The following is a 20,768-nucleotide window of genomic DNA, read 5'->3' as shown; positions in this document are numbered from 1 at the left end:
GGTAATGTGCTCTCGGCGTAGCACGGCTGTGGCAAGGCAGTGGTTTGACGATTTCTCCCTCGCTGAGAGTACATCAACAGCAGCTGATGATTGATCTGAGTCATGGGCGAATGAGGGGCGATATGGAGCCATTATTATTGCCGTTATTGACTTATTATTGTGGCTCTGATGGCAACAAACCTGATCCGATCGCGATTATTCGAGGAAGCACAACCGGTTTCTGGTCGCAGGCGGCGGAAGACCCCTGTCAGCTCCCACCGGCGCTGGGTCCCCCCTGATTTGCGGCTATTCGTCCCGGACCCGCCACTGGCCCGCGTCAGCCAACCTCAATATAATAATGGATCGCCCGATCATTCTCCGGAGTAGGGCATAAGAATTATAGATGACACAACCTCACATCATTCTGCATTAGCTTGTTCCAATCAGCCTAATATCATCTGATGAACGGGCATCATACCCCAGATTGTGTCAAACAGCTTAGCGGCTTATCTGAGATTATCATTCCATCATATCCGTCTTGGATCTAGAAAGCTTCTAAACATTTAACCGATCTGTGCTAATATGCCCTATGCAATCTAGAACAATCATTATGTGTTGCCCAAAAATGCAATGACTTAGAACCTCTCCATCATCCCCTTCCGGACTGTCCACATCCGAGCCCGCTTGCCATATATATACATCGGAATGGAGAAGAGTAGTAGTCCGAACTGGATTACTCCCAGGGCAATAAAGACCTTTCGTGCTCCTTCGGCCTCCATCCAGTCGACGACAAACAGAGAAAATATTAAACCGTGGAAGACGTCTGTGCTTTTGTTAGATTGATCACATAGCGGTTCGCAATCGGCGTACTCACTCTTGCTCCAATTTAGCGTCACCAAGGCTTCCCCAGCATATTGGCGGTAACTGTCGACACAGAACGTGATAGACGTTGTACTTCCCAAACAGCACCCGAACGACACCAACCCGAAGAATATGGTCGGGACAATCCAAGCATCCTTCTCTTGCGCGCTCCAACCAAAGCCCATAAGTCCTATTGTCGTGGATAATGCGATAGGAATGGCCATTATAAGGCGGAACTCCGGCTCATAAACCCCTCCATTGCGTCGTGTCATGTAACGGACAATAACATCAGATATCTTACCCGCGACCGCTGTCCCTAGTAGGCCCCCAACAAACGGAGAGACGTAGACCAGGCCGGTTTGAAGAGAGGTGAAGTTATACGTCTCACTATCTTGGTAGATGTGGGAAACGAGCTCCGACAAGACGATGAGCCATCCGACTGACAGCGCATAAACAACGGTTGACCACAGAACCGCTGGATAAGCAAACAAGATAAACGGACGGATAGCCACCCGTAACCAACGATCTTGCGAGATCCGTCCATTCCAAGGTCGCAGGTAGTAAGTGTATGGTATATCTGACTGCTCACGGAGCCGATTGGTATACTGCACGGGCAAGCTTAACCCTGCAGTGGGCTCTAGTGATTCACTTCGTGCAGGCGATCGCGATGTGAGTCTTCCAGCTTCAAGATCAGATGGACGTGGGACGGAGTCGCCGGTGGATAGCGGTGGGACACTCGGCTTTTCGGAATGAGCAGAATGCTCCACAGATGGGCCCGCGATTTGTTCTGGCCCATTCGGCTTCTGCATCGAGTCTGAACCTTCTAATGGCTCTTGTTTTTCCTGATGTAAGTCCTCAGTCTCGGATCTGTTGTCGGCAAATCCAACATGGCCCTTCTTGATTCGTTTGTGAGAAGCGGCATCCGGAGCATCCTCAGAAATTTCATGGGGGCGAGCATCGATGCCGCGACCTCGATGGAGTCCATGCGATACCATGTCCGACACGCTTCGATAAAAATCGGGACGTTTGTGGTGTCGACGTGGTCGCGGGGTACGATCCCAGAATGTCTCCGGTAAGAAGAAGAAAATCAATGCGAGGCACGCCCCAACAATGATCGCGACGATCCAAAACACCCAGCGCCAGCCTAGGCTTTCGATGATGGCTGCGCTAACCAGTGGAATGAGGTTCTTACCACCAAGAAGGAGAAGTGTATAGATACCAACTCGATACGCCCTCTCGTGCAAGAAGTAGATCTCCGCGATTGTCGCCGACGGAAGACACTCGACCGGGCTGACTGCAATGCCTTGAAAGATGCGAGCCACCACGAGACTCGGGTAGTTGGGGGATAATGCACACCAGACCGCAGAGATAATGAACAGTGTTGCGCCTAACAAATAGACCGGACGCTTTCCCCACAGAATTGCAGTAGGCGACATGATCACCGACCCAATACCCAGCCCCAACATGTATAATCCTGTAGTGTATGCAACCTTTTGTGTATCAACGTCGTAGTCTTCCGAGACCTGTTTGAAGCCGGCGGCAAGGATAGGCGTCATGCCACCTCCCATCAGGCAGTAGAAGCCCAGAGATATCAGAGCGGCATCCCGACGCCAGACCGGCCAGTTGAGAGGATCATTTCGTGAATCGTCCGGCTGTGGATTCAGGACGATCTTTCCATTGGCGGTCTTCTTTGTTGGAGGCGCGGAGGCACGTGAAGAGGATCTGGATGGGGGATACGGAACAGGAAGCGATGAGGCTGATGTACGCTGAGGCTGATGCCTCAATCCTAGCGGTTCGTTGCGGTTGGAAGATAGCAGGAGCACGGTACCTATCTCATGTTAACAAGTTTTCGAGCAGACAGGAAAACATTCGTACCGGGCACCTCGTCGGTTTCCCGATCGCTAAGAATACCCAAGGTCGCCTTTGGGCGATAGTCCATGTCCTCAGTACTCGAGCTGGAGTTTTCAGATTGAAACAGCCGTTTCCACCACCGCTTATCTGATTGTTGTGAGTCTAAGCCTTCGTGTCGCTGCTCCGTTTCAGCAGCCATGTCGCCTTCGGATGGAGCCATTGTTATGCAAAGGAATCAGCGCACGACGGAGAAAATGCTGACAGCGAAGAAATACGCAATTCGATGAAGTCACAAAGGAAACTCCAGGTCTATGCTATGAAACACGCGTTCTCTACAAGTCGGTGTGGCACTTGGTTAGCGGGCTCTAGCAGCAGCTTCCGCGATTGGCAGAAAAAGAAAATACTCACATATAATTTTTGAGGGGGACAGCGCCCACGATCAGAGCCTGTAGCAGGCAGAGCCAAAGAACCCCGCTGTCGATGGCCAACGTGCATATTTATGTGACAGTGACAACCCAGGCAATGAGGGGGAGCAACAACAAGACGTTTCAGCAGTCATGCGGTGGTCCCGCAGCGGTCAAAGCCAGATACAGCACAAGTCACGCGAACGTTGCTCATCTAACGGCAGGCAAGGGCTGACTCGCATCAGTCGAAGACTTGAGGGTTGGTGCCGAAAAAAGAGGCTTGGTAGCTTGTCGCTGTCCTCCTAGCGATCCAATCACTTAGCTCCGATCGACAATGCCATACATGTGACAAGGGTCATTGACCACAATGAGTCTGCACGCTGACGTCTGAGAATTTTTTGGCAAAAGCTGAGGATGAGACGGAGGGGTCGATGGTGGCTCTGAGCTCCGTCAAGTCGAGCAGCGAAGGAGTCGGGAACTGAGGTCGCAGGGAACCACAGCCAGGAGCGGCTCTTGAGACAAGGTTTGAAGGCTATTTGCGGCGTTGTGATAACGGCCTCAGGCATCAAAATCAGATCTTCTGCATGCAGTCAGGAACGCCCGGTCAAACCCAAACCAAGCCATCCTTGGTATAGCAATAATGGGGCTGAGAATTCGCGTTAATAGCGGTCAGTTAATCTTCTCAGAGATTCCTTCGCCGATAAGTCCATCGTTACTGCCGCTTCCTGTCTTGCCTGAAGCTCGGTCTGCTTCGTAATCGACCGGTTGCTCAGCATGTGATCCTACCCAGTGATTTTCGAAGGCGGACATGATCTGGTGAAGTACTCATGATACTCAGAGCGGGGCGAACGCTCAAATTGGCTGTGGCAGCTCAACCGTCTAACCTTGGAGCTTAGCTGCCATGAACTGGCGACACTGGGAGAGGAATATGTATGGGTCCGGGGTCCTGAAGTACTGCATAGGCAACCTTGGCAGAATGTGGCGATTGTTCGAGCGTATGCAAGACCCCACGGGGAGCAACCTATTCACAGATATTCGTCACACTCGCTGGTGCGTAACGGCCTCTATATAAAAGGTCCCGAGATCCAACGGCATTCTCTGTGGCTCTCGGATCGGGTACTTTTACTCCTTGCTGAACCCCGAAATTTATACCTGAGGCATAGAGCACAGGTCTTGGCGATGGCTCGTGCTTCCCGCAATCTGCACGTGATTGGTGGTAGCCGCGTTTAGAGTTCATTACCACGTGCATCGAAGGGGGCAAACGATTCCTCCATCATGGACAACGACCAGGATGCATCCCAGTCTTCCAAGCCCTTCCAGACAACTTCCAAGAGTGCTTCCAGATCCTTTCGTCTTATTGCTAAGCCAGAATCTGGCGCCATCTATCTCCCGCCCCTGTCACTTACCCACTCAACGTGCTCAAACCGCGGAGTTGGATTTGTTCCCATTGTCCGCGACATGGCTCGCCAAGCTGCCAGTCAGATGGGCTGTGGGATGACCGCAGGGGGAAGAAGAACGCTATTGAGTCAGTCATTGGGATGTCAGGCTGAGCACAACATCTCTGACGGCTGGGGCTTTCATCGACTTATTACTTATATTTCAAGCTAGCTCCCATTGCTGAGCGCCTTTATGATAACACTCCACGCCTTTGAATGATGACTATGGGGCGACCCATGCTATGGCACCTTTCTACGATGCAGTCAAGCAGAACTGGCGCCGTTTCACTCCCACGGAGAGGCGCAACATAGCTATCTACATTTTGGGGATTATGATGTACAAATTCGGACTCGAGGCCTTCAACGGATCCATCGTGACCCTCGCGACTAATCGTTACGACTATGACGCCTACCTGACCGCCACTACGCCTAAAACCTTTCAGCGCGTTGGACTGATGGTGGGCCTAAACCAGGCCTGTCAATGTGTCGGGTCTATCCTGATAGCCCCGCTAATACGGAGGTTCCCTTCGCGGCTGGTTTTGGCCGGGGCCGTTCTGGTCTTTGGCCTTCTCAGCGCTCTGCTTCTTATCATCGACGCCAGCACAGGCGGTCAATTTGTGCCCTCCGCCTTTCGAGACAAGCATCCTGAACATGACTTCCACTACTACGGGAACTATAATACTGATGGCATTATCCCCGTTTACTGCGTTGCCGGACTTGCGTACGGCATGGTGGAATTGATCCGACGTGTAATTCCCCGAGACCTTGTTGGCGGTAATGTGCAGAAACTACGTCAGGTGGATGCTCTGGTGCATATCTTCTACGAAGTGTCAGGAACAAGTGGTGCTTTCTGCACCGCATTGGCCCTTATTCCTTACTTCGGAAACAACTACTCTTTTTTAATCACGCCAGTTTGCTTTGCCCTCGCGGCTGTCGGCTGGTTCTTCCTTACCGATTACGGGTTTCAGAGTCAACGGACCCAAGTGCTCGAAGATCAACCGCCATATATCCAAGCAGTTGTCGTCGGATTCTGGCTCTTCTTAGAATCGATCTGGACCGGTGCTCGGCTCCTGTTCTCCTCCCGCAAGTTTATCTGGCTGCTGCCTGGATACTCGATTGCGCTGTACGCTCATCGGTATCTGGAGAACAGTGTAGCCCCCGCTATTGCCCGACGCTATCTTGGAAACGCAGCTTGGTCGCAGATTATTGTCGGTGGCTCGAATCTAGGCGAACTTTTTGGTGCGCTATTTGTGATCCTCAGTACGAACGCCGTTGCAACCCCGATCCCGTGGTTGCGACTAGATGCTGTTTTACTGCTCATAACATGGTACCTACCTTATTGGCGGCCTGAAATGCATGAAGCTTCCATGGCCTGGATCGCCGCAGCCACATTCTTACCAATCTCTTTCGGATGGGCTGCCGGCGATGTTTCCTTGGCAGCGTATATTCAAGCTGCGCTTGCTCGGGTCGAGTCAAAAACCAAAAACGTCTCCTCCTTGGGCGCCGTCATGGCCTTCCTCTACTCGGCCTATATCGTTCTTTACGCAATCACCTCTCCTATCTTGGGCAGCTATATCGACTACGTCTATGAAAAGACGGGAGGGCCTGATGGAAATGGCAATATCTTCGAAGCGATCCGAAACGTGGGCAGCGTGCAGTTCAGCGTGGTCGCTGTTCTGGTCTTGGTAGCCACGTTTGTACCGCGGGGATCCATGTCTCTGAATCCCAAGATGCTCCACGAAGAGGACTTGGAACATGAATTGCCGGGTCTCGCACAGCTATCTTCCAAGGATGACTCGAATTAGACTGTATACTCCGTCTTTAATCTGTTTATTAGTTACTAAGAATCTTTTCTCAAGCGCTGTGATATAACAAAGTCGTTCTCTCAGCGAAACGAGCCTCGGTGAGTAGAACCAGTTCTAAAAGCCATGAATGACATAACATAACACCTTGCTATAAGAAGAATAGCAATGCATAATCTCACTTGCCACTATTCGCCTCCAGCTCTGACGGTCCGCCGCTCCGACCACCCAGGTGATACGGCTGGATGCTCTGATCCCAAATCCAATACGGTTGTTGCTGTTGCTGCTGCTGCTGCTGCGGAACCGGCCTCGGCGTCCCCAGAGGAGACGGAGACTTAACCCCATACGCCCCATCAAGCGCCGAAAACACACCGCTATGCGGCGGGGTCTGCGGCAGATTATGATCCATCGAGACGAATCCCATCCCCGTAGCCGGCCGGGATCCAAGTCCAAGCCCATGCCCATGCCCATGCCCATGCCCAAGCGCAAGCCCCGCAGGCTCGTTCACCGGCGAAGACCCATGCACGTTGATGTACCCGGGGACACCGGTACTCCCGGCATCGCCCTCGCTCCGCGCCGCATCGCCCGCAGAAGGCGAAGACTGCACCCACTGGGCGGTGCGGATATTCTTCGCAGAGCTTGCGCTCCCGCCGCTTCCTTCGGCGCTCTGCGAAAGCCACTTCCTGTATATCGTGTTCCGGCCGAGGACGAAGAGGAGCCCACACAGGATCGCGACGACGGCGACGGCGCCGACGGTGATGCCTGCTATTGCGCCGGGGCTGAGGCCGTGGGAGGATGAGCTGCTTGCTGAGGGTGGGGGCGCGTGGTCCGTTGTGGATGTGCCGCTGCCGGGTTTCGAGCCTTCGGCTGGCATGGGTTGGCCGGGGAGGAGCATGTAGGGGGAGTCGAGGGCGGCGTCTCGTTGGGATTCCCATGTTCTTGTTTCGTTCTGCGGATGTCAGGTTGGTTTGGAGGTAGTAGATTGCGAGGGAGGAAGGGAGGGTACTCACCGGGTTGATTACGCCAACCATGCCATTTCCGATGCATGAGTTTTTGCCGGTACAGTAGAAGAATATTGGCTAGTATAGTGCGCACTCCTAGTCAGCCAAGCCGTGTATACTCTCTGAGGGAATAGACGAGAAAGGAGGTGTGTAGATACCTCGTCCCGCTCGACAGTCCAATTCCACGTCGGCAATGCACCGACAACCTGCCCATTTACTTCGTCGAAATCATTCTTAATCCCAGAGAAGAAATAGTCCCCATCGGCAGGAATGCATGGTGCCTTCCAGTCTGCCTGCACAACAGAGTGATTGCGAGGGGAGAACTCGAAGACGATCAAATCGCCGACATTGGCGTCTAGTGAGTGTGGAACGTAGCCATGCGGATCTTCTTTAGGCCCAACTTTGATCGTATGCGTCGCTTTGGCAGAGGACGAGGTCGCTGTACTAGGTCTTGAGGATTCTGTTGCTGATGTTCCTGAATTATTGGAGGACATGTTGACTGCCTACCCTGTGAGAGACAACTCGCTATGGGTGATAATGAAGGCTGGGGCTGGGGCTGGAAGCGTGGGAAAGTGAGATTGAAATAGTACGGGCTGCCGGATGCAGGCGTGGGATGTGCATGATCAGATGCGCCATTCCGGCTCGGCCAACAAAGGTTTCAACGGAGGCAGATTATTTTAGGCAGGGTGATGAAAGGGAAACGAGACTCGGGACGTTGAAGCGGCGAAGGGCGGACGGTGATTCGATCAAAGGCTGCGACAAAGAACCTTGGGACTGGGGCGAGAACGCTATAGTCGTGTACACGGCGTAGTAACCGTGGTAGCATGTTCAAAGGATTGCAATTTGGTGCTTGTCCACGCCCAGTAGTCATGATCCAAAACAAGAAACATTATCTACCTCCAGCGGCACCCTCTCGCAATCGCTCAAGGATCAGAAGATACGCCTCATCTAAACAAGTCTGCACCTGCAGCCCTCACTCGTTGGGCCAGCTCGGGCTGGCGTACGGCCTCTGTGACCTCGCCTAGCGTGGTTGAGATCTCGAAAGCCAATGAAAGGAAGGTTAGACGTTGCTCTAGCACTGACCAAAGAAATGATAGTTACCTGGGAGATCGGGTATCATTAGTCCTTTCGTGGAACGGGCGACCTGAGATAAACCCTAAGTGTGTGGTTAGACGGTCTTCTTCCGAAACGCAAGCACTTACCTGGTCAATTTAGCATAAGGCCAGATCGCGAGTCTGTCTGGCTCTCACGATGCACTGTAAACATATCTATTACTTCCCGACAGTCAACTATGTCCCGCGCTTCGATCCCGTAGTGAAGAGCTCTCGTCCATCGGGGTGATGGTCTAGCCCAGCCAAAGCCCATTCTTCAAGCTGTGCGAGGATCACTTCCGCGGGGGCCGCATCATTCGAGAAATCCTCTTCGGTCATATCTGCTTCGTTTGAGGACAGTGATTTGATGGCACATTTACAGCCGCTTCCGGAGTGTCTGCACCAAGATCAAGCGCCGTGAAGAGCTCTCCTGTCTTTGAGGTGGTTGAATCTCTAGAAAGATGGGGTGTAAAATTAGGGGTTCTGTATTTGCCTGGAGTTGCCGGGCTCTGGCCAGCTGGTGCAAGTGGGAAGAGGGCTTTCGGTCTGGAAATAAGGCGACGAGAAACTGAACCTCGGAGAGGAAGCTGGGAGATTGACGCCAATGGCTGGTGGAGAGCTGAACATGGAGGTAATAGGGTGCTGGAAGGAGCCGGAAGAAGGAGGATGAGTTTGATGGGGCGAGGATGTGAAGGGATGGAAGGCTGGTCATCAGCACTCGAAGTCATTCCGGTGGACGGGCTTGCTGGATTCTGTTTGCCCAACGACGTCTTTGAAACGCCGTGAAAACATTAGCAAGGATAGATAGGCATGAAAAGAATAATTGCGCATCATTTAAACCCTGTTCTCACGACCAGCGGAGGCAGTGTTGTTTTCCTGGGGCTTCACGGAACAAGCGTGAGAACTACTACTGGGCACTACTCCTGCTGCGCCGCTGGACGTAACTGGACTGCATCATTTCAAGACCAGATTAAAACGCCCCATGATAAGTCTACCCATGCCATTCATAAATAGAATAAGGCCCATTGGACGAGGGCTGCGCCTTTCGTTGCGATTTCGAGCTATGCTAGTTTGGCCTGCTTGAAAAGTCGCTGATATTATTCCTGGCGCCTTTCGACACAAGCTCATTAGTGTTTCGCCCCAAGCTAGCTCATGGCCTATGGCTATAAGAACCAAGTTCAATCACGCCTATGGATATCGCAAGATCCAAAAGAAAGTCCCGTAACGGGCAATCAAAACCAGCCATATCCTGGCTCGTGTTCTCCCTCATCATCCAAAGATGAATCTTGATCATGGTCGACCCCACTGCCAGACATACTACTACTAATAAACCAAAGGTAACTATTAGCACTGCGGTATGGAATATGCAAGATACGCATCTGGACAAAGGAACGCCGAGGAAAGGAACGGTGGGGATAGTAGACTTACTCACCAGCCCTCAGGCGGTCCAGGTGGACGGAACGCTACACAGAAGTGCCTTGTCATATCTGCCCCAAAACCAGGTGCCTCCTCAAGAACCTTCATAAAACTTTCCCTCAGCGTTAGGTCGAAGTAATGGTCCCCAACGACACGGACGATAGGATCGCGGAGACCCCTGTCGCTCATCGGAGTGGTCCGGTACACTTCCACGATTGTGGGCGGAAAGTCGTCCATCGCCCAATTAGCCTTCACGGCGTGCTCGAACTTCTTCTTAGCATAGTCCTTCAAGTTCGGGACATCGTATTTGTCCGCGATCTGGTAGGCAGCAACATGAAACATCATGGTAGACATAACGCCGTGGTCAGCGGTGGTGTATTCGATGCCATACATGGACTCAATCATGGTCTGGACGAAATAGGGGTCGTCACCCTCCAGCTTGACCATGTTTGTGTGCGTTTCCTAAGGATAAAGGCATGAGTAACTCGCCGTCGTATTGCTCAGAGAACGGTACATACTTTCCAGTCACCGTTGAACATCCTGGCAAAGTAGCCCGACTGGCTACAAAGCACGAGCTTGTGGACCTTGAATTCCTGCTCCGAAGTGGTGATAGTCAGGTCGGTAAACTTCGAACTGCGGTAATAGCTGGAGTAATCGTTAACATCTGGCCTCAATGCGTCCACTTTCCACTTCTGGCTTGACTTACCTCTTCAGACAAGTCGCCAGATCCCCGAGTTTCTCTTCAAGGACAGGCCCCAAGCTGACTGGCTTTGTATCCTCGCTTTCTGCCATTGTAGAGCAGAGGTGCCGGGATTCGTGATTCAATCGTAGTGCTGAAGGAATTGGTCGAGGTTTCTTTAGAAGGACGGTGGCCCTAGTAGGTGGAAGATGGGTGGAAGAGACAGCTGAAACGCACGCGATGGGAGAAAGGTAGAGAGTATATCAGAAGGAAGAAACCATGAGCATATCAAATAATCCGAAGAAGTCTATGGAATACGGAGGTCAAGTGAAGTAAATATGAGGATAAATAAGTCACTCAGTGTTGACGGGGTTAAGTGAATGCCTTATTCAGAGCTATTGTGTTGGTTTGATCCAATCATTTCAGAGGGCAAGCAGATCAAGGTGAAGGAAATATAGATTGAATAAAAAGACCATTGTCATGACAATGACTCTTCTTTGCCGGAAGGATTCATGCGGGACTCATTACCATTCTTTTATTCAAGGCCCATTCCAGGCTCATTTGTGCCGCAAACTCGCCCTCGTCCATGATGCCGGAATCTCGTCCCGTAGCTTTTCTAAGACTCTTCAGCATGCACTTCCGCCTCATAAATTCTCTAGGTTCACGCCCTAGTATGTTTGTTGACTATGATGACCTTGTTCTCTAAGATGACATTCAGCCTTATCGAGATTGGTGGTGATCATCGAGGCTCAACACTGGGGTTTCGGACCGCAAGCGGCAGCATCGCACGTGACCTTGAATTCCCCCCTTTGCGGCCGGAAAATGCAGGCGTCCAGGCTTCCAGCCCCAAGGTCGTCGTCACTCTTTTTCCCACCTCCTTTTTCGTTCAATTCCCCTTCTTTTTCCTTTCTTCTGGTCTCTGGGCTTATGAGGGAACTCGCGAAAATATACGGGCTTCTTTATTTACGTTAATTTTTGTTGCCCATTATTCCTGCGTCGAATACCATCGTGGCGTAGTCGTTGACACCTGTCAAACCTCGAATTCATCGAAACCGCCAATTTCCCATTGCTCTTGCACATTACGAACTTTTAATTCTGTTGCAGCAAGTCGGTCTTCTTTTCCAAATCGCATTTTTACGGTCTGGATTCAAAACGAGTGGCATTCCATCATTCAAAAATGAAGCTCCGCATTTCATCCCGGGTCCTCCTTCTATTGCCTGCGATCACGACTGTACTCGCCGATCAGATCTCTAGTGTTGACGGCGTCACCGATTATGCTGTCACGGCACGCGACACCTCTGCGACCAACGCTCTTGTTCTAGATCTTGATGAGCTCGCACCTAAGCCGTCTCCGAAAGGGACGCAGGACGCCCCTGTCGACGGCAAAGATGGCAGACCCCACGCTGGCCCATGGGTAGAGACAACTGCGGAGCGGGATCGCAAGAGATCTGGTGCTCTAGATGAACAGACTCAGCCAGGCACAAAGTCTACAGAATATTTGGACTCCGATGGGGAGCCGATTCCCTATTCAAATGATGGTGTCATGGATGACCGTAACAGGGCGGCTCCCAAAGAAGGCACTCGGGGAACAGAAGGTGGTGTGTCTGGGAAGCTCAAAGAAAGCACCTACACAGGGGACAAGTTGCCGGATAGTCCGAAGGAGGCCCCTCCGCTTCCGCACAGTGAAGAACAGAAGCTCCCGACCACGGGATCCAACGGCGCGACGGACACGAAGGGTTCCAGCGCCGACTCGACTCTCGGCGTGCTTGAGGTATAATCCCCACGCCGCGTCCCAGCTGACATCGGGCTTAACTAACTTTGATCTTAAAGCGACCCGCAGATTTGCCAGGCAAACCTCACGATATCCCGCTTCCCAAATCCCCGACTACCGTCAAAGATAGCCCGGTCGGCTTGGATGAAGAAGGATCTTCAACGACTGCCACCGAAGGGCTTCCCGAGGGCGAACGCGACGCATTCCATTCCCTCCTATTCTCTTTTACCATGATCGTTGTTTCCGAGATCGGTGATAAGACATTCCTCGTGGCCGCTCTTATGGCCATGAGACATCCGCGACTGCTTGTTTTCTCTGCGGCGTTCTCCGCGTTGATTGGCATGACTGTACTCTCCGCGATCCTCGGTCACGCCGTTCCCACCTTGATCCCCAAGACGTTCACAAAGTTTCTCGCAGCTGTCTTGTTTTTTATCTTCGGCGCGAAGATGTTGAAGGAAGGTCGGGAGATGTCGCCTGATGAGGGTGTCGGCGAGGAGATGAGGGAAGTCGAACAGGAGCTGGAAGAGAAGGAGCACGAGCAACTACGGATGAGCCGCCGCCGTTCATCGATCACACCGCATTCCTTGGAAGCCGGACGACTGGGACGCACACCCCGCTCATCTGCGAATCGTCTTCCCTCGCCTCCAGAAAGCTTGTCTTCCTCTTCATCTCGCGGGTCGTCGCCTCGCCCCAGCCAGAGGTGGAATGATCTTCTTGTTGGCATGAACAACTTGTTCTCCCTTCTCCTCAGCCCCGCTTGGGTGCAGACATTTGTCATGACCTTCCTCGGCGAGTGGGGTGATCGCAGTCAAATCGCGACAATTGCCATGGCTGCAGGACAAGATTACTGGTTTGTAACCATTGGCGCCATTACCGGACACGGTCTTTGTACCGCAGCGGCAGTCATTGGGGGCAGTGCTATTGCTGGTAAAGTCAGCATGCGTGTTGGTATGTATTCCCAAGCAATTCCCTGTTCGCAAGACTTGAGTGTGTGGCTAATCTATCGAAGTGACACTTGGCGGCGCTGCGGCTTTCTTGATTTTTGGTTGTATCTATTTGCTGGAGGCGTTGTTTTAGAGTCGGTCATCTTGGGCAATTGTACGATGTGGACTAGATCTAATAATGTAGAGTATGAGAATAAACTATCTTTCAAGCACACTTCAATTCACTTGGAAAGTTGGTTGGTAAGTAGGCAGGTATGGTCAGGGCAACTAGTAGTAATGCGTTCTTGATCGAACGTAAGCCCCTCTCGTGTATTGTAGGTCAGGCCAATAGACTCAAGACTCAATTTAGGGATGGATATATTGTAATGCATTGCGATCTTATGTACAAATGCATCTGTATTTGTCTGTCAATGATGGTTGATGACCTGTACAAATGTTAAGAGCCTGGAACCCTAACCAGAACCCTGCAACCCTAGAACCCTAGGAGTAACCATTGGGGTAACCATTGGGGTAACCCTAACCCTAACCCTAGCAATCCATAAGAATTATCGGACCACCCGCATTTGGCCCTTCCCCCCGGGGGCAACTCAACGCCAAGACAAGCTCGATCACCGCCCCTTCTCCCTTCCCGCCAGACCGACCTCTCTTTTTCTCCTCAACACTCAGCATCGCTGATAGTGCTTGAGCGTTTCTTTTATCAAACCATCAAAGTCCTCGCGATATTCCATCGTTTGCCAACCACTGCATTTATACTTGGCATCCCTCGCTTCGGTGACGGCCTAAATCATGTCATCACGCACTCGCCATCGGTCGCGATCCTCGTCGCGAGAACGGCAAGCTCTTCTCTCCAAATTCAAAGGATCACCAAGCCGCAGGCGTGTGACGAGAAGTCGAAGCCGTGAAGTTGATGGGCTTCATATCAGCTCTAACAGGCTAAATGTGATACCGAGTATGAGGAACCCGAGCAAGGGTACGTGGCTCTGAGCTCTTGAGCTTGTTTTGTTTACCTCGATCGCGTCCCGATTGGGACACGGTCCTTCGCCTCGCTTTCCTACCATTCTTCCATCACTTACAATTACATCCCCCTTCCCTTCTTTCTTATCTATTACGGTCTTGCTTATCCCAGATTCCAACAGTCCTTGACCCCGTGGTCGAACAATCTCCCTCCAGAACGCTTGATCAAACGGGCGCTCGCGATGGAAGTGCAGTCACACCCGAGCCCGATGTCGCGGACATCACAGGGACAACTTTCATACCGGACTCTGAGACAGACCTTGACCCAGAGATGATGCTGGAGGCATTGCCGGACCTTGAACGAACCGGAAAAGGTGTGCTGGATTTCCTTGCACCTACCAAGGCCAGCCCGGCAACGATCGTCAATAAGGCCGAACTGCTCAGCGATCCCAAAAATACCCAAAGCAAACGCTTGCTCCGGTTAATCAAGAATCTCGATGGAGACATGAAAATCTTCAGTAACCAGACCTACATCGACCTCGACGGTATTGATCGTATATTCTCCCCCGTCCTTGCGAGCAGACGTGAGGACTTTGAGGACTGGAGCCCGGATCCTATCGTGCAAATGGCAAACTGCGCTCGCTTTGCACTTGAGATACTTCTGGCAGGCACCAATCCAGACTCACGGAAACGGGCGATCCGTAACATTGAGAAATTGTTCCCTCGGCCTTTCATGACTGGCTTAGTTGGCGCTGGACAGGACAAAGCGCCCGGGGAAAGTGTTCTAGAAAAGGAGACCTTTGACCTCGCGTTGTCAATTCGCACTCAGTCTCTGATTATGCATTTAGAAGAAAAGCAGGAAGATTCCAAGTTCAACGCCAGGCATGCTGTCAAACTTTGCTTCTTCAAAACATTGTCTCGCAAATCGCCGATGCGAGGTTTCAATTTGCCAAATTTCAGCAACAAGGCCGATGGTACACTTCCCGCACAATATATGGATGACGTTCAGAAGCGCTACAATGACATTCTTCTGGTCGAGCAGGATGGGAAGTTTGACGTCAATGAATTGAAAGAGGACTATCGCTGGAAACGGTTTGTCCTACACTCAGCCCACTGGGTCCGCAAACGAACAGAAGAAATCTACGCGGAGCTGCAACAGCGCATGAGCACGCAAACTGTCCACTACATGTTTTTTAATGCGAAAAACTCCAGTTTAACCAGCACGTTGGGAGGCTCAGAGGTCGAAAGAACTGGTGAAACCCGGGAAGCCGATGAGCAGACGACGCGACAGGAGAACGTCCCGCAAGAAACATTTGCGCTGCCCGAGCCCGAGCCCGAGCCAGAACAACAGCAGCCTGAGTCTCGGCTTGATCGTGGGGATACGCAGCGGAGACGCTCTTCCAGGCCGTAAGTTGTTACCCTAGGATGAGTCAACTTTGCTAACATCTTTGCAGTTCATACTTGAACTCCATCGCTATTCAACGTGTCGCACAAAGACAAGAGCGCCTCCGAACAGGAACTGAACCCTCTGAAAATCTCGGGCAACCTGATATTGTCCAAGAGCAGTCTGGTGTTGACGGTCCCCACGGTTCCTCAGCATTACCGTCAAGCCGCCCAGTCCAGCAAGATATCTCTCATAGGCGTGTACCGTCTTTCGATGAAGAACCGACTTTGGTGCCTGAGGAACCGGAGATCGATATTGGAGATGATTCAGAGCTTGCCAACGGAGACGAGAACAGTCAGATAGAGAGATCCCGCAGCCCTTCGGTCGTTCCCAGAAGTACGCCTTGGCGCCGAGAGCCAACCTCTACCGCTCAAAGGACAGGAGAAGTGCCACTGAGTCAGAGAGTATGGGAAACAGCCAAGCGTGGTACTTCTGTGCAGCCCACATCGGGTCCTAGCCGCAGCGTGAATTCACGATTCATCGACCGCCAACGAGACGCCGCGCGGATTTCGCCGATTCGAGACAATGACTCTCAAAGCGCCGTTACACGCGTTGAGCAGCGTGCATCTCGAAAGCGTGCGCGAGCGAGTACCGAGACGGATTCCGATGGCGACGGTTCCGACTTCGATTCTGATATTCGTCCAATGAATGGCGAGCATCGGCGAGCGGAGAAGCCACCAGAACAGCGGAGAAGCAAGCAGCCGCGGCTGGAAGTGGCGGCGACACAAAGGGAAGCCAGCGCTGATGCCCACCAAGACGATGTTGTAGAGGAGCCTCTACGCCCAGTACGGCGAAGAATAGTGCTCCACCCGACGATCATCTCCCAACCTTCCACCGCTCGATACACATCCAGAGCACGGAGTAGTTGGACGGAGGCTGAAGACAACAGACTCATACGATTAATGAAGGATCTTGGTCATAAGTGGTCATCAATAGAGAAGGAAAACAAAGCACAGTCTGCCAAACCAGGCGAAGTGCGCATTGAAGGCCGGGACCAGGTGGCATTTAAAGATCGAGCTCGAAATATGAAAATATCATATTATCGGTGGGTATCTCCAAGTGCAGTCTGTGGTCTTTGCTTACTGACATGATATAGTGACGAAATTCCCATCCCTGATTACCTCAAATATGTGACTATGAAAGAAAAGGACATCAAGAACCTTTTGGAGCGGGGAGTAACTGTCCTGCCGCATGATATGGATGCCTATAACTCAAAGCGTTAAGGGCAACGCGCTAGGCTATTTCGGTTATGTGTTTTTTTGGCACCTAATACCTAGTCTGATGATGCAGATGCTACTTAATACTCTAATTCTTTTCGGGTCTTATTCTTGGAATGCAAATGTCTCACAGTTTTGAAGTCAGTTCCGAATACGGATAACGATTGTGGTATCTTGTAGTAAGCTACCTAGAGGGGCAGGCAGGTATAGTAGATGAGTATGTAAAGTAACGAATGCCCAGGGCGACTTGCCCTGGTCCAATTAAGAATTAAGTCTCGATGTCGGATCGTCCAGCGATATCGAGAGCGCCCCACGCCAGAAGCTATCTCCAGCTCTGCGATGCCAACCTAGTACAGCGCAGGTGCAACAGCGGCAAGCCTGAATCTAGAACAGACGAATAGCCAGCGAGAGCAGAACAGCCCCCAGCATCGAAGCGGGACTCCCAAGCACAGCAGCCGCGGCATCATCCGTCGGTGTCGGGGACGCAGCACTACCCTCGTCTTCGCCAGAGGAAGTCGCAGTCGCAGCGGAAGACGAGGTCTCGGCGGCAAGCGAGCCTGATTGCTGCTGGGCCGTAGCGGTAGCGGTGCCAATCACGGTGGTCAGTGACCCAACGGCGGAACCTGTGGGGTCCGAGTCGATGGCCGTGAGGATGTTCGTAGGGATTGACGTCGTAGTGCTGGTTGCTGCGTCCTCGGCCGTCTCTGGTTCAGCGCTGCTGGTGGTGGTGCTTGTAGGGCTGGAATCCGTGCTGGTACTCGAGGACTCGTCCTCAGCAGAAGAGCTGCTAGTTGCGACAGGCCCGCTGACGCCGACAGGCGCGCCGACGGCGGTTTCGGCGACGGTTGGGTTGACGCTGTAGGAGGACTCTGGGGACGAGTCGTCGGCCGTGAGGATCCCTAGTAAGCTCCCATCGTCGGGAATAGCGGCAGCTAGGGGGGCCAGGAGGGCGAGCGGGATGAGGGTCTTGGAGATATGCATTTTGTGTAGTTTTGGTATAGATTGAAGGAGCGGAAGCGAGAACGTCTCGGTATATAAAGAATGAAGAGTAGATGGAGTAGGCGAGTTGGTAGAGGTTGAAAGCGAAAGCAAAACTCAGTCAAACGAAACCTCAGATTCGACGTCGAGAGGACGAACTGCCATATTTAATAGTGGACCGTTACCTACCAATTTTCAGGAACCAGGACAGGCATGGCATGGGATCGCATTATTCGCATTTCGCAGGAGGTCAACACCCCCACCAGCTTCAATTCCCGAACCCCTCTGGTTATCCCCATGGAATTGGATCCGCCCCCTTGGGCCCGTTGGCATCATTATCGCAGTCTGAAACACGAGCGATCTCCAGACATGCCCCAGCGCCAAACTCGAACCGGTTCGTGCTCCACCGTTCCACACTTTCTCGAAGCCGTTCGGGGGAAGTGTTTCTCGCTTCGGGGACGCTGATGGGTCGGTTCGAAATTGGGCTCAGCGAGGAAACTCCGGTGGAATTTGAATGGTGCGTTTCAGCCCTGATGATGTCACGGATCGACCGCTATTGATTCAGGTGTATCTGTCAAACAAGGGGAGCCGAGGATGATTCTGAACGTCCGATTTTCAGATGCAATAATAATGCGAAAACGAGCCTTGCAGACGCCTTATTCCAAATAGTGATAGCCTTTGGTGCCCGAGAAAACTGCGAGGGTCCGGCATCTAGGGACTTTTGGCTGGTCGCACAACGTCACGGGGTTTTGCCTTCCCACAAGGTGACAGTTCGCTTTGCAATATGCAACGTTTCCAACCGAACAGAATCCACTAAAGGCTCTCTTGAATTGGCACCCTCGATCAAGGTCTCGAGATCCTGACTGCTTCGACAGGCAAGGCGCAGCGAGCATCGCTACCGAGTACAATGACGGACGGCAGCAAAATCGCTCACGATGACGAGTCCGCTGGCACGAATCCACTTGGGCATAATTAGCCCTAGCTCTGCGGCCTCTTGGCGAAGCAGGTTGCCGGCATAAAGTTTGAGGAGCGAAAGTGTGCATTAATACTGACCTTGCGCTGCCGCGTGGCTCGGGGAATACTCCGGAGTATGCGATATGATCGTCCTCCACGAGTGCAGATCTTGGCGGAAGGTCATGGGAATTGTTGGAACCTCGGCCGAACCGAGCAACTCTTGAATTAGGTTCAGATGCGCAGATACTATTGGGAAGGACTACTTGGGAGTTTGACCCAGTCAACTCAGAGAAGGAGGGATGGCATCTCAATCATGGCTCCTGCTCTGCGAGATAGCGCGCTTTCAGTTATGAGCGGTCACATTGGGAGAGGAGTTCCACGACTATACCGTGCGGTCACAAACTACGATAAAGTATGAAACAAGCATGTGAGAACAGAATATCCCCCAATGATCTACGCTCAGTACCGGTCTTTGTGTCTGGAGATTCTCCATGAACATGGATAGGAGGCGGGGTGATGCACTGGCGACCCTGGGCAGGATATTGAGGCCTTGGGTATCATCTACATCTCTCGTTGGACACAGATTCTCAAAGCACGACGAGTTGGAGTCTTAACAAGTGAGTATAGATGAGACAGATTTATTTCTCACATACATCTTTTCCCGACCAACTCGTTTTAGCCCTTCAAAGGCTGGCGCGGTTGGTATACAGACTAGAAGCCTTTGACAGGGACTCGACAGCCTCCTTCTCAATGGTACGGGCGAGTTCCTCGCATGTGGGAATGGACTTGATCAACCCAGCCGCAAGACCTACAGACCAAACTCCGGCGTCAATGTCTCCAGTCTCGTATACGTTCCTTCCTCGAGCACCAGACATAAGGTGAGCCACTTCTTGAAACTGAGGGTCTAGCTTGCTGTTCTCAATCTTATGGACCTCTAATGTGACCTCGTTCTATTCAAAAATCAGCACATGGAAGTATTCCAACTGGTGGGCAAATCTTACCCGGGCTAATCGAGTTGTATTGCGGAATTTTCGAAGGACGAGGATCGTGCCGTTCTCGTCCATATTGACGATCGCCTCCTTGACATTCTGATGAATCGGAGCTTCGACGGTGCACATCCAGCGAGTGCCCATGTTGATCCTGATCATATAAGCAGAGAGCATTTTCTAGCGAGCGTGATCATACCCTTGCGCTCCCAAGAAAAGAGCAGTGGCCAGTCCCTTGCCGTCGCAAAAACCGCCAGATGCTATGAATGGGATCTTCAACTCCTGAGCGCACCTTCCGAGGAGGATCATAGATGTGATATCGTCTAATTCGGCCAGTCAGATTTTCACCTTCGGTCAAGACAGGTAGACACCTACATTCGCCTCCGTGGCCGGCGCTGCGAAAAGTTCCCATGTTAGTCGCCGCCTAGATATCTAGGGCTCGAAAGGCAAACGTACCACTCAATACTACCACTCATGTCAGTTGTAAACCAGCCGCCAAAAATGCGATTGAAGGCTCACTCACCCGTCGATGGAGATGCAGTCCACACCTTTCGCCTGCGCTTTCAATGCATGTCCGAGCGAAACGCACTTATGAATGACGATCACACCGTTACTCTTCAGGTAATTGAGAATAGGCTCAGGGTTTCCGGCAGTCTCAATGATCTTGATATCTTCTTCGACGGCGGCCTTAGCATAGCCCAGGTAGTCGGGGGCTTTCATGGCAGGAAGCATGGTGATGTTGACGCCGAACTAGAGACGCTGGATCAGGTTTGCGACATATTTCTTTCCCAGAATTGTCCCAGAAATACCGGTTTGTCTGTCATGCTCCGACAGCGACGAATCTCTGCTCGGAGGGCGTCTGGTGATGATTGAGTTAGGGCTGTCTATCTAACCCATTAGAGGACTGTCCATCGATAAGCGGCCGAGTTCCATACCAAGAACCCAAGACCACCAGCGTTCGCAACGGCAGAAGTCATGTCTTCTTGAAGTCAACGCCTGA

At 52.0% G+C, this 20,768-nt stretch overlaps 7 protein-coding genes across 7 annotated transcripts; 2 read left to right on the top strand and 5 right to left on the bottom strand.

The window, feature by feature from the left end:
- Positions 1-849: 849 nt before the first annotated feature.
- On the bottom strand, positions 850-2,911 carry DSM5745_02876 (putative MFS transporter; the record flags this gene model as incomplete). Its single annotated transcript, XM_026744892.1, has 3 exons — positions 850-880; positions 964-2,668; positions 2,716-2,911. 3 exons carry the CDS (start codon positions 2,909-2,911, stop codon positions 850-852), a joined length of 1,932 nt encoding a protein of 643 aa, XP_026605758.1.
- A 1,862-nt stretch (positions 2,912-4,773) lies between these two features.
- Positions 4,774-6,336, top strand: DSM5745_02875 (uncharacterized protein; the record flags this gene model as incomplete). Its single annotated transcript, XM_026744891.1, has 1 exon — positions 4,774-6,336. The coding sequence occupies one exon, from the start codon at positions 4,774-4,776 to the stop codon at positions 6,334-6,336; it is 1,563 nt and encodes a 520-aa protein (XP_026605757.1).
- A 175-nt stretch (positions 6,337-6,511) lies between these two features.
- Positions 6,512-7,828, bottom strand: DSM5745_02874 (cupredoxin domain-containing protein; the record flags this gene model as incomplete). The annotated part of the gene is made up of 2 exons (XM_026744890.1): positions 6,512-7,282; positions 7,493-7,828. 2 exons carry the CDS (start codon positions 7,826-7,828, stop codon positions 6,512-6,514), a joined length of 1,107 nt encoding a protein of 368 aa, XP_026605756.1.
- Positions 7,829-9,853: 2,025 nt separating this feature from the next.
- On the bottom strand, positions 9,854-10,633 carry DSM5745_02873 (uncharacterized protein; the record flags this gene model as incomplete). The annotated part of the gene is made up of 3 exons (XM_026744889.1): positions 9,854-10,303; positions 10,360-10,486; positions 10,548-10,633. The coding sequence occupies 3 exons, from the start codon at positions 10,631-10,633 to the stop codon at positions 9,854-9,856; spliced, it is 663 nt and encodes a 220-aa protein (XP_026605755.1).
- Positions 10,634-11,697: 1,064 nt separating this feature from the next.
- DSM5745_02872 (uncharacterized protein) lies at positions 11,698-16,856 on the top strand (the record flags this gene model as incomplete). The annotated part of the gene is made up of 5 exons (XM_026744888.1): positions 11,698-12,291; positions 12,351-13,239; positions 14,372-15,596; positions 15,644-16,678; positions 16,730-16,856. 5 exons carry the CDS (start codon positions 11,698-11,700, stop codon positions 16,854-16,856), a joined length of 3,870 nt encoding a protein of 1,289 aa, XP_026605754.1.
- Positions 16,857-17,234: 378 nt separating this feature from the next.
- Positions 17,235-17,831, bottom strand: DSM5745_02871 (uncharacterized protein; the record flags this gene model as incomplete). Its single annotated transcript, XM_026744887.1, has 1 exon — positions 17,235-17,831. The coding sequence occupies one exon, from the start codon at positions 17,829-17,831 to the stop codon at positions 17,235-17,237; it is 597 nt and encodes a 198-aa protein (XP_026605753.1).
- Positions 17,832-19,465: 1,634 nt separating this feature from the next.
- On the bottom strand, positions 19,466-20,500 carry DSM5745_02870 (NAD(P)H-dependent flavin oxidoreductase; the record flags this gene model as incomplete). The annotated part of the gene is made up of 6 exons (XM_026744886.1): positions 19,466-19,732; positions 19,784-19,922; positions 19,968-20,091; positions 20,144-20,163; positions 20,225-20,233; positions 20,292-20,500. The coding sequence occupies 6 exons, from the start codon at positions 20,498-20,500 to the stop codon at positions 19,466-19,468; spliced, it is 768 nt and encodes a 255-aa protein (XP_026605752.1).
- Between the last annotated feature and the right edge of the window lie 268 nt (positions 20,501-20,768).

Source organism: Aspergillus mulundensis (assembly GCF_003369625.1).
Source record: "Aspergillus mulundensis strain DSM 5745 chromosome Unknown scaffold_2, whole genome shotgun sequence".
NCBI classification, from domain to species: domain Eukaryota; kingdom Fungi; phylum Ascomycota; class Eurotiomycetes; order Eurotiales; family Aspergillaceae; genus Aspergillus; species Aspergillus mulundensis.
Note: the sequence above shows the minus strand (reverse complement) of the source record. Positions and strands in the feature narration are given on the sequence as shown.